Source organism: Lethenteron reissneri, chromosome 60 (genome assembly GCF_015708825.2).
Source record: "Lethenteron reissneri isolate LAM-NWPU_2019-01 chromosome 60, ASM1570882v1, whole genome shotgun sequence".
NCBI lineage: Eukaryota > Metazoa > Chordata > Hyperoartia > Petromyzontiformes > Petromyzontidae > Lethenteron > Lethenteron reissneri.
In genome coordinates, this window is record NC_083838.1 from 378,900 (window position 1) to 397,993 (window position 19,094).

Sequence of the window (19,094 nt, forward strand, 5' to 3'; positions counted from 1 at the left end):
TGTACCGGTACTAAGCATTATTCCTACCAGCCCACCCCGCAGGGTCCTGTTAATTTAATCCCAATTGAGGAGTTTGCGGTCGTTTTTTCCCATTTGGACCATGACACCGGCACACAATGGGCCGAATTGTTTATGACTGACGCCACGGACTCTTTAACGTCCCATTTAAAGCAGGTGGTGCGTTATTTTTATGCGATTAGACAAACAAAATCTTGAAGTGTGCTAAACTCATAACCGGGTTTTAGCGTTTTTCATAGATTACCGGTTACGCTGGAAACCGGTTTTAACCACCCAACCTCACGGGTGAGATAAAAACCGTTGTTTATTTTTATTTGTATATTTTTTTAGGTGCTTTGTTTACCCTTCCTCTACTCTGCACCCCTGTCGTGTTTTTATATTGTTGTTATTGTTGTTGTAACCCCCCCGGACGCTGGTGACAAAAGAGTTTCAGCGCCCAGCGGAAGCCTCCTGCAGGCGAGATGAAGATTCCGAGTGGGGCGTGCGGCCGCGCTTCGCCCACGAGGCTACGCGGGCGCCATGTTGGCAAGGGGCTACAAACGCCAACGTGCGCTCCGTGCTGGGGCTGCGCGTCGCGTGTGGATGACGTCACGGCGCGAGTCCTCCCCCTTCGATTGCTGAGCGCAGACTCCCCCTGACCAACATGGCGCTCGGGAGCATCCGGCACGTGGTTGGCACGTCAACGCGGAGTCGATTGTTGGTTCCGTCTCCACAGAGCAGGTAACCCCCGCGCGCTTTCTCTGCTCTCGCCTCTCTCTGTCAACGCTCGCTCCCTCCACTCTCCCCGCTCCCTCCATTCTCCCCGCTCTCTCCACTCCGCTCTGCTCCCTCAACTCTCCCCGCTCCCTCCATTCTCTCTGCTCTCCCCGCTCCCTCCACTCCGCTCTGCCTGTGCTTAGCGGGCCCTGCTCGAGGGCTTCGGATTTGGCGTCGCGAGGCGCCGGTTGCAGGGTGAGCGCCGTGGAGGGAGGAGCGGGGAGGTTGGATCGGGGAGCGAGGATCGGAGTTTCGCTCTCGGATTTAAAAACCCCGCGGTGTTGGGACGCTCTCTGCTGTGATACAAAGGCGGCCAGGAGCGGGGGGGGCATGCGCCCTTGGGAATGGTATCAAAGTGATCTTCTGCTCAAGTGACCATTGAGGCATTGGTGCTCGTCTAATCGCAGCCCTGCAGAGCCAGAGGTAAACATTCCACGTTCCTATGGCGGAGACGAGTACTTCCATTTGACAACCACTTTTGACTTCACACAAAGTGGCGCTGATTGTATCGATGTTGGGCTGAGTAATACCCTGACCAGGATTTTAACTTTGTAACATTCCGATTGGTTCGATAAATTAAAGCCACGCCACTGTTTGTGGTCATTTGGATGGACTCGCTCCCGCCGTAGGAACGTGGAATATCCTACAACTGGTTCAGGACTGTGAACAGGAGGTGAGAGCGCCGCATCGGGGCTCATTTGAGTCGGAATTCACTTGGACGCGTATATATTGGGCACCGTTCGGTGTGGAGTTTGTGTGTTCTCTCCCCTCCTGTTCTGCATGGGTGTCTTTAGGGTTCCTCCCATAGCTAATGCTCATCTGGGTGGGAAAGGGACGGTGCCACCTCGCACCTGTGAGTTTAACTCCCTCGCCTGATACACAGGAGGTCGTGGGTTTCATTCCGATCCTGACGCCTGCTGCTGCTGTATATTTGGATTTTGCGTGTCTCCAATGTCGCGTAGATTTTTTCCAGGTCCTTCGGTTTTTCCACTCGATAAGCCGCTTCGTTGAGTTATCATTTGTGGCTTCTGAAAGAGATGTGTAGCTGAGTGGGCTTTACCTGGTCCAGTATATATTTTTGTTTAATTGTTTAGTTTTGATGTTAAAAAACTCATGAATTAACGAACAACAGCTTAATATACAGAGGACTGCAGAGCTTGGCCAATCGTTTGCGACGGCTCACCGCCTGGCTGCTGCCTTCCTGCATCTCTCAGTGGTTTCCCATGCCTCTTAAACAGAAACGGCGAGCATTTTCAACATTCTAAATCGTTAAATGAATGTATTATGTTGTACGGTTGTTTAGAGTGAACATCTGAATGCAGCTTCTCATTTTGGCAAGTTTATTTGTGCCTGTGAAATTTGATATTCGCAAATCTAGCGCTGACCCCGACCCAAGCAACAGGTGAAATAGTCCTGACACCCTGAATCTTGTCCTAAAGATGTGTGACATACTTTCAAGCGAAATGTCGCATCTATAATTGTTAAATATTCTTCAACTTACTGGTGAGCATAGAAAAGATTGGCTCCTGGACATCTGTGAAAACGTGCTTCATAGCTCATTGGATTCCTCCTGTTTAAACGATGATTCTGATTGTACACCGGGGGACCGTTTCATTTGTTTGGCTGTGTCGGTGGTGGAGGAGTCCTAAGACACCCAATTTGACCAATATTTCATGGCCTAACCCAAAAATCAATCGTGAACTCGTATTTACAAGTGGACATTAAAAGCTGATATGTTTATATTAGTTTCCAGTTGATGCTACATGTTTGCGTTAAATATGAGTTCTTATTCCATTTTGTTGCTTTTGTCATTGTCATTTTTCTCTTTTGTTTGTGTTTTTGTGTCTCCAGCCCATCGGCCCATTGGGGAGAGTTTTTGTTCAGGTTTTACTGGGGTTGCCAACTCCACATTTAGATATGACGGGAAGAGAACACCCATTGCAGTTGCATTCTTCACCTCCGCCACCACTACCATCGCCACCATCACCACCATTGCCTCATTTACCACCAACGCAATGACCCATGGCCAATAGTACAATGGCCAACAACGCCACCACCACCATCATAACTATCACTACAGAATCCTCCAGTGTCCAATTTGCTGGTTTCACCACAACATCATCGCCATGACCACTATCGGAAAAGCAACCTTCACCATCAGAGGGGCTGGTTTCATCATACACTGGAGAAAGGACTTGGACTTGAATTTCCCTCTCGACTACAACAGCCGCATGTGTCACTGCTGGACTGACAGCGTCACTTAGCGGTCATGGCACTGGCCTCTGAGCCTGTTCACACGGAGCCAGCGGTTCGATTCCCACTACAGCTACCACCAGGTAATTAACGTTTGCGTGGATTTACCAAAGTGCTAAATATTACAAAGAGTGGATTGCATCACTTGCAAGCAGCAAGTACTTTTTTGTGCGGCTGGTGTTGTAGCCCAAATACAATAAAAGTTACAAATTCACTGCAATTTAAATATTAAATGGCCTTGCATGCTTAGAACCATGCGTGTTTCCGGTGCCGGTTGGAAACCCTTATGTTCTGCAGCAGCCCATGCTCACTGCTGTTTCCCCTCTGTGGAAACCTCATGGCATAGGGATAGGGAACCGCTCTTAGAAGTGTTGGTGTGCGTGTCTGGTGTTCTGAGAAGCGCCGGTCTGACGTACTATGGTATACCCGCACGTGTCCACTCAGAGCCGTCCCTAGTGTACGGCAAATTGGGGTGACCGTCCCGTGCCCCGCGCTTTTGGAGCCCCACGTTTCGATGTCACGGTGTCAGTTGCAATACTTGAGGCATTGGGGGTGGGGCGGTGTCTTGTCCTGGGCCCTGCACCCCACTATGTGTCCACCACTGCAAGTCTTCCTTCAGGCATTGAACACCCTTGCTCGACAACCATCGTCAGTACCATCACCTAACAGGGCAGCGATGGTGTGTATCTCATCTGAAGCACTGAGCCAGTGGTGTTAAATTTACATTCCCAAAATCATGGCCAGGCTCCATACAACGAGGTGGTTTTTCATTTAATTTGCTTGAGTTAACCTGCCACCAGGATATTTGATTCAACATTCTTCTGATTGCAAGTCGAGCAAGTCTAAGTGTTCCGTGAAACCAAATTGTAAAGCACAATTGCAACACCGTTTCATCGGTATCGGTAGTTTTCAAATACATGTGTATATTAGACCTCCGTATATCCAGATTGTGACCAGCATCAATTAGCATTGCCGTCATCAGCGTCACCAGTTAGACCAACACTATTGCCATCGTCGATTCGACACAGTGTAAATTCCTATTGTGGTTTTAAAATTGTAAAATCTGAATTGTAAATGTGATCATTGTCACTATCACTATATCCTGCGTCATTGTCATCATCGCGAGTGTAAGGAGATCCACAGGGTGCGTAATGACTCAGTATGCATCCAGGTTTCTATGTTTGACATCGCCAAACCCTTTAACCAACCCATCGCCACCATAACCCAACCCATCACCATCACCCTACTCATCCTCATCACCTAAACCAGGGGTCGGCAACCTACGGCTCCGGAGCCGCATGCGGCTCTTTACGGGCTGCTTCTTGACGATATGTACGTATGTACAGTATGTACTCAGATGCATTGCGGCTCTTGAAATACTGAATTTTGTACCGAATTGGAAAGAAATGGCTCTTTTTGTTATTTTGGTTGCCGACCCCTGACCTAAACCATTACCATCAACACCATCATCACCCCACACATCATCACCTAAACCATCAACATTGTTATCACTCCCACCATCACCGTCATCACCCCACCCATCAACACCCCACCCATCACCATTATCACCCCATCCATCATCACCATGAACCATCCTCTGCACCTCAGAAACCTGCCCCCCCACCGCACATTGCCGTCTCCCAGGTCTCTGAGCCAATGGCGTTGCTCTGCGGGCAAGACGAAGTGAAACTAGAGGAGGAGCGGCAGGAGGAGCGGGTGAAGCAGGAGGTGAAGCAGGAGGAGGAGCAGCAGGAGGAGCGGGTGAAGCAGGAGGCTGCGGAGCAGCAGCAGCAGCAGCTCGGCAACGAGCGGAGGCTGCGTCCTCGGCACAGAGCGAGCAGCAATGGGGGGCCGGTAGGGCCCCCTCCTCCAAAAAGCAGGCTTGAGGAAGAGGGAAAGAAAGAAAAGAAGAAAAAGATTTGTCGGAAGAGAAGAAAGAAGACCAACGAGGAAGAGGAGGAGGACAAGGAGACGAAGGGGGGGGAGGAGGAGGGGGAGGAGGAGGGGAGTCGTCGCTTCCCGTGCAGCACGTGTGGCCGCGTGCTGCGTGGGGAGACGCGGCTGCGCCGGCACCTCGCGACCGGGCACCGGCGGAGCCTCGCCTGCGAGCGCTGCCCCAAGAGGTTCTCGCGGGAGGAGGAGCTCGGCCTACACCGGCAGACGGACTGCGAGCGCAGCATCCAGGTGCGGGCTGTCGCAGGACGACCGGCCACAGGTTTCCGAATTGCTGTTAAAAAAAGTAAATCTGTTGTGTGTGTTGCTCTGGACGGTTCTGTGTGTGTGCGGAGCGGTGGTGCAGCGGTTAGCGCGCCGCACTAGGAACCCGGCGACCCGAGTTTGATTCCCGCGCAACACCAGTGACGATTATCTGAATCCGTTCTGGGCCTCCCCTAGGTTGACTCTACCTCAAATGAGTAGCTGGTGCGAGTTGTAAACATCGCCACTAAGGAGACAAAGGCAGCTGGGCGTGGTGCTGGCAACCCACCCTTTCGTGTGCTGTATCGGTTTTCATAGGTGTTCGCTAACAGCTTTTGCCCAAACAGTCTGTTAAAGGCTATATGGGGGATCTTTGTCTTTCCCCCCAGTGCTTTACATGTGAGAAGTCATTCAAGAAGCTGTGGTACCTGCAGCAGCACATGAAAACTGTGCACAGCCCCGCAGAGAGGAACGTTGCCTGTGACATCTGCGGAAAGAAATTCTACACCCTGGCCCAGGTCAAGAAACATCTGGTCGGTGAGTCCACAGCTTGACCTGACATATATATAAAGACAAAGATCCCCCATACAGCCATAACAGACTTTGGGGCAAGTGCTGTTAACGAGCACCTATCAAGACCAGCACGGCACACGAGAGGGTGGCTTGCCACCACCGCTCCTGGCTGCCATCGTCTCCCTTGCGGTAATGTTTACACACCACACCAGGTACTCATTTGACATCCGTGACAACATAATTGTCACTGATGTTGGCGATGAGTGGCAATCAAACTCGGATGGTCACCAAGTTCGTAGCACAATACACTGTTCGCTACACCAGCACTCCCCACATATATACACGCATATACACACACACGGCACAAAACAACCACTCGCCCCATTGTGGATAATATACAATGTAATTATTGTTTAGGTATTGTGCTGAATCAGGAACCATGTCTACCACAGAGGGCCTTTGCCTAAAATAGATGATCTGACAGTTCACCAGCATTAGTTCAAGCAAGCCTGGCCAGTAATGGCCCTTCATCATCTATGTGATGTGTCGGAGAGCCGCATTGTCCGATACGTCACCTCTTTTATAAGTCTTTCCTTTTGGACCCATGCCCTAAACCTTCGACAGTGCGGCTCCACAACCCTAATGTACGTATATTGAACTTCTTTCGCACCGTACGTAGCGAACTGTGCTAAGCGGAGGTGCAAAATTACGCTTGGAAATATTAATCAAATTAATGAGAAGTCACACCTCCTCCTCGTGCAAGACCCGACGCAGACGATTCCAGGATTCAGTCTTCCGTGAAGCTCAGGGGACCACAACCCTGAAACGCATCCGCACACAAACCATGGCAGCAGATGCAGATACTTAATATTGATGCACAAATGGGAAATTAAACTCAATCATTTTTATGTTATCACGTAAGGCCCACTGAGCCATAGAGCTCTTTTTCAGAAGCGACTTGGCCATAAATGATAGCTCAACGAAGTGGTTTATCACATGGAAATATATAGCAGCCAAATACTCTAAATGTGGAGGAAAAAACCAGAGGACCCGGAGAAAAATCCACCCGATCACAAGGAGAACATGCAAACTCCAAATATACAGGCGCCAGGGTCGGGATCGAACCCACCATCTCCTGCATCGCAGGCAAGGTAGTTAACATCTTGCCACCGTGGTGCCCCTGTATATGTATATATATAAATAATACAACTGCAGTCACCACCCACAACAGAACCACGGAGCGTAGAACGACTCGGTGACCAATTCGCGAACATGGAGGAGGCATCGCGATAGCGAAGATTCACCACTCAGCTACTCCTGACGAATCATATGGCTCGTTAGCCACCTCGATGTAAAATTAGGGTCCCTCTACATCAATATTAAATCGGCACATGAAGAAGTCCGCAGTGTTATGGAACAATGTGTTGTGCGTTCGTTTTGTGTGCTCGTGCACTACTGCCGTGTGTATGTACGTATATTGAACTCCTTTGGCACCGTACGTAGCCAACCGTTCTGATTGGAGGTATGGGGGAAGGACAACAAACTAAACACAAGAAGCAGTTCCAAAGAAAACCAACATCACCAAAGAAATGTGTTAATTATATTAAACGGGGTATGAGAGGCTTTACCACACCTTTGATCGCCACGGTTGGCTACGTACGGTGCTAAAGAAGTTCAACGTACATACTGTGAATATTTTCGAGGGAAACTTTGTAACTCGATTTGTCGGTCATCCACCTCCCCTCCCGTAGCTCACCGCGAGGACATGCCGTACACGTGCGAGACCTGCGGCAAGTCGTTCAAACGCAGCATGTCCCTCAAGGTGCACAGCATGAAGCACTCGGGACTCCGGCCGTACAAGTGCAAGGTGAGAGCCGAGTGTGAGAGCACCTCCGGTGAGTGCGGTCGGCTACGGGTTCATCTACGCACGTACAGCGCACGTGGAGCCAGCCCTCCACGTACTTCACTCGAGTGATTCCTCCACTCGTGTTGAAGGAATTTGTCGTCTACCAGATTTGACTCACTCCACTGTGTCCAACCACCCCGCTGCAGGTTACAACAACTCAGGCACCCACTCAAACAGCCTCTCGGCCAACCATCATACTGCATGTCACGTAAAAACAAACATCCCCTGTATAGTTTAACACGGAGTCTTTCGCGACCAATATCGTCTATAATATAGGTATTTTGGGTTAGATCCGTTAATATAAATGTGTCGTTAAACCCGCCACCACCCAACACAGCCAATTATTAAGGTTTGTCACGTAAACAGAACATGCCAAGTCGTTATTAGTACAGCACACCGGTGTGTTGGAGAGCAAATCCACAACATTGATGGCGGGTTTAACGACCCATTATATTTACGCGATCTAACACAAAAAACCTACATTATGGATCCCCTGTATAGCCTTAACAGACTGTCGAGGCAAGTGCTGTTCGCGAGCACCTATGTAGGCTGGCACGGCACACGAGGGGTTGGGTGGCCATCAGCATCCTCGGCTGCCTTTGTCTCCCTTGAGGCAATGTTTACACAGCACCAGGTGCTAATTTGAGGCTGAGTCAACCTAGGGGAGGCCCAGAAATTGTTTAGATAATCGTCATCGGTGTTGACCGTGAGTGGGAAACTAACTCGGGTTTCCGGGTTTGTAGCGCACCCACACACTCAAGCATCATACTGCACGTCACATAAATACTCACTCACCCACCCACCACACTACAGATGACATTCACTCTCTCAGTCACCCACGCATTCACTCACAAACACTGCAGGTCACAAATCTTCTCTTTTTGCCTCATCCCTTGCACTGCTGCACTTGGTAATTCCCTCCCATTCTCTCTTTTTCCCAAGTTCTTACAACAACTTTGCTCAATTCAAGAAACCTGTCAACTCTTGTTGATTACGTGTCTTGATGGTGCTGGTTATTGCTGGCCGCTTGGAATTTTGTGCGGTGTTAAAACATAAATATACCCCATCTGTCGGTGATTTGACAGTGCTGCCCCCCACTGGCCGTGTTAGTGCATGTGTAGGGGTGTTAGAGAGAGGGCCCGTTATGTATGGCAGTCTATGGGAAAGAAACACAGTGGGCGGGGCTACGTGTGTGCACAGGGAGATGCCCTCTGCGACGTCCGAGCCAGACACCCTGGGGGGGGCTGGTTTGGCGTTATGATCCCCCGGGGGCCCACCCCTCAAGGAGGGTTGGGTATAAAAGGGGACGTTATAGGGGCTCGGGGGGCAGTTATGTTATAGTTAACTAAGAAGACTGAAGACGTCTTAGATAGAGCCCTGGACTCCCCTCGTTCGATGTCCTTGTCAGGGCCGAACAGGACCGAGCCAGCGGCGTGGTCCCGAAAGCCAGAGCCGGTGCTCTTCTAAGAGCTGGTCTGGGACTCCGGGTACCGGCCTGACTTACCAGTGTCGGGCCAAGTAGCCTCCCCTAGCCCAGTAGTGGAGGACCGTGAGGCAGGCTAGGACTTAGCTAGGAAGAGTATCCTTAGCTAGTCGGGTGAGGGGGCCGATACCCCCTCCAGTGCTGTATGTCACATACGAGCTGTGTTGAATAAATATCCGTGTGCCTCCACCTCGGCGTCAAGTGTCTTCACCGGTACTTCAACTGGTGTCAGAAGTAAAACTCGAACATGGACACGCGGAAGACAGCGCGGCCCAAAGTACCGAAAGAGGAAGATACTGCCGAGATCGTCTAGCCCGAGACGGCTACACAAGCCATGGTGCAGCCGGGGCCTGATGTCTCCTTACCGGGGCATCTGAGTGAGGAAGGACCACGGCCGGACGCGTTGCGGCTGGCTCACGGGAGGCTGGCGGGGCTGCTGTGTGCCGCTGCCGCCGCGCTGGAGACCGTCGCGCGGCTGGGGGCCGGTGGTTCAACACGGGCTGAGGCGGCCCAACGACCAGGGCGCCTTCCCGCCATTTCGGAGCAGCCCGAGTTTGAATCTCCCGCCATCGACGCTGCAGCTGTTCGGGGCGTGGCCAGCCTACACATCCACTCCGGCATCGCCGTCGCTGAAGCCGCGACGTCATCACCACCGCGACAGGCGATCCCATCGGCCGCTCGTACCGACGCACAGCCGAGTGGAGGTGACATCCGCCCGCGGGAATCAACAACGACAGCTGCACTCCATCAGAGGCTGCGGGCCCGGGCTGCTCGCCATCGACGGCGAGTTGGAACGACGTCGCCCGTCAACTCGACCAGCTGCTGGTGGCAAGGGAGTGGCCGGGTGTTGGTGAGTGATGGCGAAATTGGCTGTGGCGTTCGCACCGTTTCGGCGGTGTCGGCGTTCCCGCCATTTGCACCATGCCGGCGTTTCACGCCACTTCAACGTGCCGACGTTCCCGCCTTTTGCGCCTTGTGTGCTTTGCGCCTTGTGTGCCGGCCTTGTGGGCCTTGTGTGCCGGCCTGGCGGCGTACCACTGCAGCCCTGTGATTACGGGCCTCCCTCCCCCCATTGAAGTAAGAAGAGCGGGGGAGGGCATCGGTGGTGAGAGCGAGAGGGGTCCGTGATTGAAGAGAGGGTTCCGACTATGGAGACACTGCTGGGAGGAACTTTTTCAGTTTGACTCTCCGGTTTTGTGTTCCTCGCGGACGGTTTTTCCCTCTGTTCTTTTTGCATTTTGCCTTGTGCGAGTGTTATTTGGTTAATGTTGAAGGGGATTTTGAAATTACAGGTTCGGGTTGTTTCAAACCCACTGGTTGGTTCCTGTCCGTTGTTGCACAGAGGATGTCTTTTGTGCGGGAATGCTCCTCGTGTTCTACATGGATCGGGGGTGCGTTTCCGTTAATTGCGTTGCTCTCTCCACTCGGTTGGTACAGCTGCATTGCTGCAATGCGAGTCTCGGAGATGAGGGGTACGGATACGGGATGTGAGGTGTATGTGTTGTGATGGTGTTAAATTGCGATGGTGACATGCTGCCAGGGATTTGGAATTGTGGTGCTGGCTGTCACTTATCTTGGGGCGCAGATCCTGACCAGGATGGCCCTGTGAGTGTTGCGTGTTTAACATGAGCGTTGTGGTCCCGTCATGCAATGGCTGACGGCTTGACCTGACAGCCCGGAGATTAAAACACTCCGTGGTATGTCTAGCCTAGTGGGCTGTGTGCTCACATGGCTCAGAGAGTGTGGTCCCGTCAGGCTGTGTCTGACGGCTTGACCTGACAGCCCGGAGATTAAAACACTCCGTGGTATGTCTAGCCTAGTGGGCTGTGTGCTCACATGGCTCAGGGAGTGTGGTCCCGTCAGGCTGTGTCTGACGGCTTGACCTGACAGCCCGGAGATTAAAACACTCCGTGGTATGTCTAGCCTTGTGGGCTGTGCGCTCACATGGCTCAGGGAGGGTGGTCCCGTCATGCTGTGGCTGACGGCTTGACCTGACGGCTCGGAGGTTGAGACCCTCTGAGGCGCGTTGAAACAGTGAGCTGAAGATTCGTAAGGTTCGAGTGGGTTAGCCAGTTTTCATGTATATAGGTTGTGTTCATTGTGTGTTGTGTGTATGGTGGGTTCCCTGCAAATTGTATATAGCTTGTTTTTTTTACGGAATTCGTATTTATCAAAGGGGGGGTGCGTCGGGTTGTTTTCTCTTCTTGCTGTTGCATTTTTTTTGTGTTCTTGTTGCCGTTCTTGTTATTGTTGAAATTAGTGAGGCACACGCGCGGTTACGGTATAAATTCATTTTTATTGTCATTGTGTATGTTGGCAGCCGGGACGGCTGCGAGCTATGCAGGGGGGAGTGATGTAGGGGTGTTAGAGAGAGGGCCCGTTATGTATGGCAGTCTATGGGAAAGAAACACAGTGGGCGGGGCTACGTGTGTGCACAGGGAGATGCCCTCTGCGACGTCCGAGCCAGACACCCTGGGGGGGGCTGGTTTGGCGTTATGATCCCCCGGGGCCCCACCCCTCAAGGAGGGTTGGGTATAAAAGGGGACGTTATAGGGGCTCGGGGGGCAGTTATGTTATAGTTAACTAAGAAGACTGAAGACGTCTTAGATAGAGCCCTGGACTCCCCTCGTTCGATGTCCTTGTCAGGGCCGAACAGGACCGAGCCAGCGGCGTGGTCCCGAAAGCCAGAGCCGGTGCTCTTCTAAGAGCTGGTCTGGGACTCCGGGTACCGGCCCGACTTACCAGTGTCGGGCCAAGTAGCCTCCCCTAGCCCAGTAGTGGAGGACCGTGAGGCAGGCTAGGACTTAGCTAGGAAGAGTATCCTTAGCTAGTCGGGTGAGGGGGCCGATACCCCCTCCAGTGCTGTATGTCACATACGAGCTGTGTTGAATAAATATCCGTGTGCCTCCACCTCGGCGTCAAGTGTCTTCACCGGTACTTCACATGTGTGGCCAGGTTAGTGAATGGGTGGCCGTATTAGTGAATGGGTGGCTGTACTTGTGAATGTGTGGCCAGGTTAGTGAATGGGTGGCTTTACTTGTGAATGTGTGGCCAGGTTAGTGAATGTGTGGCCAGGTTAGTGAATTGGTGGCTGTACTTGTGAATGGGTGGCCAGGTTAGTGAATGGGTGGCCGTATTAGTGAATGGGTGGCTGTACTTGTGAATGTATGGCCAGGTTAGTGAATGTGTGGCCAGGATAGTGAATGTGTGGCCGTATTAGTGAATGGGTGGCCAGGTTAGTGAATGGGTGGCTTGTGAATGTGTGGCCAGGTTAGTGAATGTGTGGCAGTGTCCATGATTGGCTGGATGTGTGAGTGATTGGTGTCTGTCGTTGCAGCTGGAGAGCTGCACTGAGTGCTTCATGTATCGCTATCAGCTGAGAAACCACATGAGTGTGCACGTGGGACACAAGGAGTTCATGTGCCAGTGGTGTGGGAAGGACTTCAGCATGAAGCAGTACTTTGATGAGCACCTCAAGGTACATACAGGTGAGATCCCATTCACCCAGTCACTAACATAACCACCCATTCACTTACGCACCCACCCATCCACCTACAAGGCCACACATCCACTAACAAGGGCACTCATTCACAAACACTGCCCCTCATTCATAAACACAGCCACCCATCCACAGACACAGGAATCCATCCACTAACCTGGCAACTTATTCACTAATACAGCCACCCATTTCACTAACACGGCCACCCATTTACTCAAAGCCAGTGTATGGTGGATAGTGTGTGCCGCCGTGTAGGGTGTGTGTCCAGTGTGTCTGTGTCGAGCACTAGTTCGCATCTTGTGTAGAGTGTGCGGTGTGTAGAGTGTGCGGTAGTGTCGTAATTAGCGCGCTGGGGTTCGAACCCAGCGACCCAGTTCTGATTCCCGCTCACGGCCAATACCAGTGAAGATTATGTGAACTGGGCCTGGGCCTCCCCTAGATCAACTTAGCCTCAAATGAGTACCTGGTGCAATGTGTAAACATCGCCACTGGGGAGACAAAGGCGGCCGCCGTGCCGGCCTTCATAGGTGCTCGCTAACAGCAACAGTTGGATGAAGGCCATACGGGGGGATCTTTGTGTCGAGTGTGCAGTGTGTAGAGTAATTGTACGAATCTGTGTGTGTGTCTTGAGTGTGCGGTGTGTAGAGTAATTGTACGAGTCTGTGTGTGTGTTGAGTGTGCGTTGTGTAGAGTAATTGTACGAGTCTGTGTGTGTGTGTGTGTTGAGTGTGCATTGTGTAGAGTAATTGTACGAGTCTGTGTGTGTGTGTCGAGTGTGCGGTGTGTAGAGTAATTGTACGAGTCTGTGTGTGTCGTGTGTGCGGTGTGTAGAGTACCAATACAAATCTGTGTGTGTGCGTGTGTGCCACGTGTTGCAGGCGAGAAGCCGTTTGCGTGTGACGCGTGCGGGAAGCGCTTCACGAGCCGCCCCAACATGAAGCGGCACCGCCGCACACACACGGGCGAGAAGCCGTACGCGTGCGAGGGCTGCGGCCTGCGCTTCCGCTTCTCCAACATGCTGAAGGCACACGCCGAGCGCTGCCTGCTGGCACTCGAGAGGGTGGCGGCGGCAACGGCGGCCGTGAACGGGCAGCACTTTGTCCCTCCGGCCTTCCCATACCACACCGAGCATCATGGGTAGAGAAGCGGTGGCGGGGGGGGGGTAAGGCACAAGGCTTCATGTGAAACCGCGAAGCAGACAGTAGTGTGTACTCCACCACACCTTGTTGTACTCACACGCACATCCTAACTATCCACCACACACACTACACACACTAACTAGCCACCACACACACTACACACACACTAACTAGCCACCACACACACTACACACACACACTAACTATCCACCACACACACACACACTAACTATCCACCACACACTACACACACACTAACTATCCACCACACACTCTACACACACACTAACTATCCACCACACACACTACACACACAATAACTATCCACCACATACACTACACACACACTAACTATCCACCACACACACTACACACACACTAACTAGCCACCACACACAGTACACACACACAGTAACTAGCCACCACACACACTACACACACACACTAACTATCCACCACACACACCTGCAGTATGGTGGCTGAACACAGCGTGGATTAAACAAAAGTTTGGAGAAATGAGTGAAGTTAACGAGGATAGCACCCACGCTAATAGTTCTAGAAGAAAGATAAGGAGACGACCGACCACCGTGAGCGAACGGCTCTGTGTTGGATTCTATCAAGCACTTGTCTGTAACTTAAGGCTGGGGTTTATAACTGATTTTATTATGAAGACAAGGATCATGCTCGGTCACTGAATTAATTTTGACCTCTGAAAAGGTGAGCGGAATGACCTCGCGAGTTTGGCTGCATGCACTGCCCAAGAGCTGGTGATGTCAATATTAAGGGGCAATTAATGTGGCTTTTTCAGCATAAGTGTCCTCTTAAGATTTTGCACAGGAAGATTTAATAAGATTTATGTTTTGCAACACAACCCCGAGACACTGAGATGAAAGTCACTTCATAGACATTGAAGGAGTTTGATGTTGGTCCACGTAACAAAAGAAGTATTTTTTTACAAATCCTCTCAGCCACACGTTCTTCTGGGAATGCTTAATTTCGGCAGCATTGGTTCAAGCATAATTCTCGACCGGTTTGAACATTCGGCGTCTCGTCAGCAGAGTAAAGCTTTCTTGAACCAATGCTGGTGAACTGTCAGATGTTTAAATGTCTCCTTTAGCGACCACAAACTATATAATACACAACACAGAACGATGATCAGCTTGGTCGTGGAGAATATAAGTAACAAATAAGTAGACATTTTTCGTCCTTCCCATATCTGGCCCTGCACTTAAAAAGATTATTAATAGCACTTCCAGAAGGCCGTGTAGCGAATGGGATGTGTCAAATATATAGCAAGGCTCAGTTTGGCCTCTGAAATAATGGACACCCACTTTGTGAAGCCAAATGCTAGGTCATAATTTTTGCATGTATATGGCGCTTGTTAAAATGCCTCGGCAACTCCCAAGCGTGCCTCATGGGATGTGTAAAAACAATTAGCTTAACGAGGTGGAGGCGTATTGTCTGGATGTTTGTTTTATTCGCATTCTGCACAATGACGCTGACGATTCCAACGGCAGCAGCAACCGCGGGATGTCCAGCAGCAGCAGCTGACCGCTTCGTGAAGCTCCGTCTGGCATCACAGCCGCTTGATTCTTCAGGTGCTTGGGGATGATGGAGAGCTCGTGGGGTTTTTGTCGATACCTTTTTCAGGCCAGTTGTGTATGTATGTTGAACTTCCTTTGCACCGTACGTAGCCCACGTGCTAATCGGAGGTGCAGGGGAAGGGTGACAAACTTTGCGCAATAAGTTATAAAGAAATTACTTTTGCATCTGTATTTAAAAGTGCATCGCTCCTGTGGCTTCCTGGTATCAGAAAGATGAGCGTCCCAGGCGGCCGTAGAAGCACATGTGAACGGGCGTGATGTGCACCGCATTCAGCGGGGACCCGCTTGTGGCCGGCGTCGTTGGATTAGTGGCACCATGGAATGGGGCCTGCGTGGCGACCCCTTGGGTCGCCGTGCGTTCCCGTCCACTGCCTCCCACCACACCACGTGAATCGCTTCGGTGGACTTGGGATCTCTTTGGCATTTTAAAAGTAGAGTTTGTGTTTTTGAATGACGTTTCACTTAAAGCATTGGAGATATAAGTCAAAGGGGTAAGAGTATCCCTCGCTGTGCAGCCATTTGGAAACCGCAGTGTGTCTGTGTACCTGTGCCTGTTATTTGCACAGGTACACAAACACTGCCGTTTTAATCTTGATTTGAAGCTTTCGTGACTACAGGAATCCACACTCTTTGGTTCTTACGGTAAAGTCACGTAGTTATACAATAAATCACGACGTTTTGGGCGCAGCACAAGCGTCCGACATCAGGTGTGAAAGCATGATCTGCTGCTGAGGCAGACTTTTAACAAATAGGATTTCGCAGCTAATGTGGTTGATCATTGCTTTTGGGGTAAGGCCAAGTAATGGTCTGGCCTAGTGAGTGTCATAAGACCCTCCGTCCTGACTTCCTGAATTGTATTCTGACTTAGTGGATCTTGTCCCGAGGATGCTTGACGCAATGTCAGGTGACTTAAATGATTGTTCTTTAAGTTACCATTGAGTTGAAATCAATAATAGGTGGCGCATTGTTCAAACGCTTGTACATGTGGCAATTTGATTTGTTTGGCTGTGTTGGGTGGTGGAGGGTTTTAACGGCAAAAATGTGGCCGATCATTACATGGCCTCACCTGAAAAGCAATTTTGAGATGAGCTATTCTTTGCACAGGTCCATAAACACACTTGTATTTAGTAAAGTTGATTAACATTGAATGGAATTAATTAGGTAATTTTATAACTGAATTGTTAATGATGGTAATTTTTAATATGTATATACATTTTTATCATCCAATGAAATAACAGTATAGCATGAAGAATAATGCTACAGTGTTGTATATATGTTGCTTGGGAAATGTTACACATTGCAGTATACTTCCGCTGTGTGAAGATGACTTGGTGGTCATTTGAAACGTGCAACAAGGAAGGGTTGAAGTTTTTGCTAACAAGGCCCAATTTCGGCGCATTCGCTGCGCGTTGCAGAGCTCCGTGGTTTGAACACGCCAGGCAGCCCTGGTTAACGCTGCGGTGTGGATTGCCCATTCCAGTCTCTGCGCTGTGTGGTTGTTCACAGTGTATGGCGAAGATCCAGTGAGCTCATTCCAAATGAGTCGTCCATTGCGTGCTGGTATCAAATTGCCCCAAGTCGAAACATTACATTGCAAATGATTTAATTGGGATCGCACTCAGCAATAGAGCTGAATGATTTGGGGAAATATCTAATTGAGATTTTTCTGACATTTGATTTGCGATTAAATTTTTTAAAGTCAAGCTTCAGTTCAGTATTCACTGTGTAATAGCTTTAAAACATGTGATGGAGCATCACCACATGATACATCAAAATATAAACTGCTCTATATATTCTAATGCAAGGATGAGAACTTAAAATATATTAATTGCTTCCAACATGTATTTATTTCATGTTTTAATTAACATAGAACAATCAAACATAGAACAATTGTTAAGTTAAATAAATAACGTTTTAATCATAAAAATTAAAACAATTCCAATAATGAATTAACATGACTTTTCAAATGGCAGCCTTTGCGATTTGCTAATCGCATTGTTTCAATTTGCCATTTCGATTTGAAATCGATTAATCGTTCAGCCCGACTCGGCAAGCAGCCATCGCCCCCTACTGGCAGACGAATTGCTGCTTTCTGCTGCTGCTGCTGAGTCGCATTGTGCCGCACAGGAAGAGCTGCCTCTGTGGGTGACCTTCAAAAGTTTGAGATGATAAGCAAGCGCGATACAAATACGCAATGTTATAATTATCTCCAGGTAATGGCTTCACAAAATGGGTTGTCATTTTATAGGCAAAATTGCAGTCTTTGTATTTTGTACACATCTACTCAGCCTTCTGGGGAGGGTATTATTTATATGGAGGGACTTCTGAAGGAGGCGAAATTTTGTATTTATTTAGTTATTTATATATTGTTTAATTGTTGCTATTTATTTTGTTATTTATATTTTGCACAACGACGCTCGTGATTACTTTACCCCGGGGATACCGTCTGAATTCACATTCGTCCGTGTAAATCGCCTGAGGGACCTTTACCTCCAATGACATTGGAACGTGGAACACTTTCAGGGTGGTATAATAACGTGGGGTTTTTAATATACACAGTAGGGTTTTTATTTTACTGTATATGTCACAGTGTTGTATTGATGGAAAATAAATAAATGGCAGTTTTCGATTTTAAAAATCTGCAATGTGTGCGTGTGTTCAATCCACGATGCTTAATTGTTTTCACTCAGAAGGCCGTGTGGCTGATGGATGTGAAAAAATTAGAATTGTTTTTTTACGTGAATGGACAGATATGGGAAGGCGACAAATTGTCCAACTTTTGTGACTTAAAATATATGGGCATTATTTGCAAATTACATTTGTAATTTCATGAAGCTTAATGTTGACGTCTTTTGACATCCATTGGCTTTAAAAATGCAGTCGCCGCGTGGTGCATTCACTGTCGGCTGAAGCCTAAATGCGCAGCCCTGCAATTCCTCACGCCACTGCTAAACTTAACTATTGTGTTTACCAGGCAAAGCTCAGAGCTATTAGCTCTTTTTCAGAGCCGACCTTGCCACACATCATACGTGGGGAATTATAGTTGCAAACAAATAATCTAAGCGCGTGTTTTTTTAAATGTGGAGGGAAAAATCGGAGAACCCGGAGAAAAATTCACGCGACCACGGGGAGAGAGGCGCCACAAACTCCAAATATACAGCAGCAGCAGCAGGCGTCAGGTCGGGATCGAACCCACGACCTCCTGTGTACCAGGCGAGGTAGTTAACATCTCATAGCCACCGTGATCATGAGAGAGATACAAACTCCAAATACACAGCAGGCATTCGGATCAGGATCGAACCCACGATCTCCTGTGTACCAGGCGAGGGAGTTAACATCTCATAGCCCACAAGAACCTTACCACAATGCATTTTGGCAGTAACATTTAATAACGTTTCGTTTTAAATGTGTTTCATAAGGAATGCTTTTGATTATTTAATGATTTTTCAAGCATTCAATCGCTACAATTCGTTAAATGATTCGCATGCCCATGAGATAAAACTGGACATCAGACAACATTTTAAGAATGTAATTCTCTACAAGCTCCAAGTGCAGTGTCCAACTAACTCTTCTTCTTAACCACTTTATCCCAAGTGGCTCTATCCGCGACGAAGAAGGACCATTGTCCGAAACGTCGCCGACTATACACGTTGTTGACGAGTGGTGTGCTGAGTTTTATTATTTTCACGATATATATTTAATTTTGTTCTGAAAACGGAGGCATCGG

At 49.4% G+C, this 19,094-nt stretch overlaps 1 protein-coding gene across 1 annotated transcript; it reads left to right on the forward strand.

Annotated features, from left to right (window-relative positions):
* The first annotated feature begins 729 nt into the window (after nucleotides 1–729).
* LOC133358073 (zinc finger protein 652-like) lies at nucleotides 730–17,999 on the forward strand. Its single transcript, XM_061576367.1, has 6 exons — nucleotides 730–738; nucleotides 4,672–5,211; nucleotides 5,613–5,760; nucleotides 7,488–7,603; nucleotides 12,463–12,613; nucleotides 13,503–17,999. The coding sequence occupies exons 2-6, from the start codon at nucleotides 4,684–4,686 to the stop codon at nucleotides 13,763–13,765; spliced, it is 1,206 nt and encodes a 401-aa protein (XP_061432351.1). The 5' UTR covers nucleotides 730–738; nucleotides 4,672–4,683; the 3' UTR covers nucleotides 13,766–17,999.
* The last annotated feature ends 1,095 nt before the right edge of the window (nucleotides 18,000–19,094 follow it).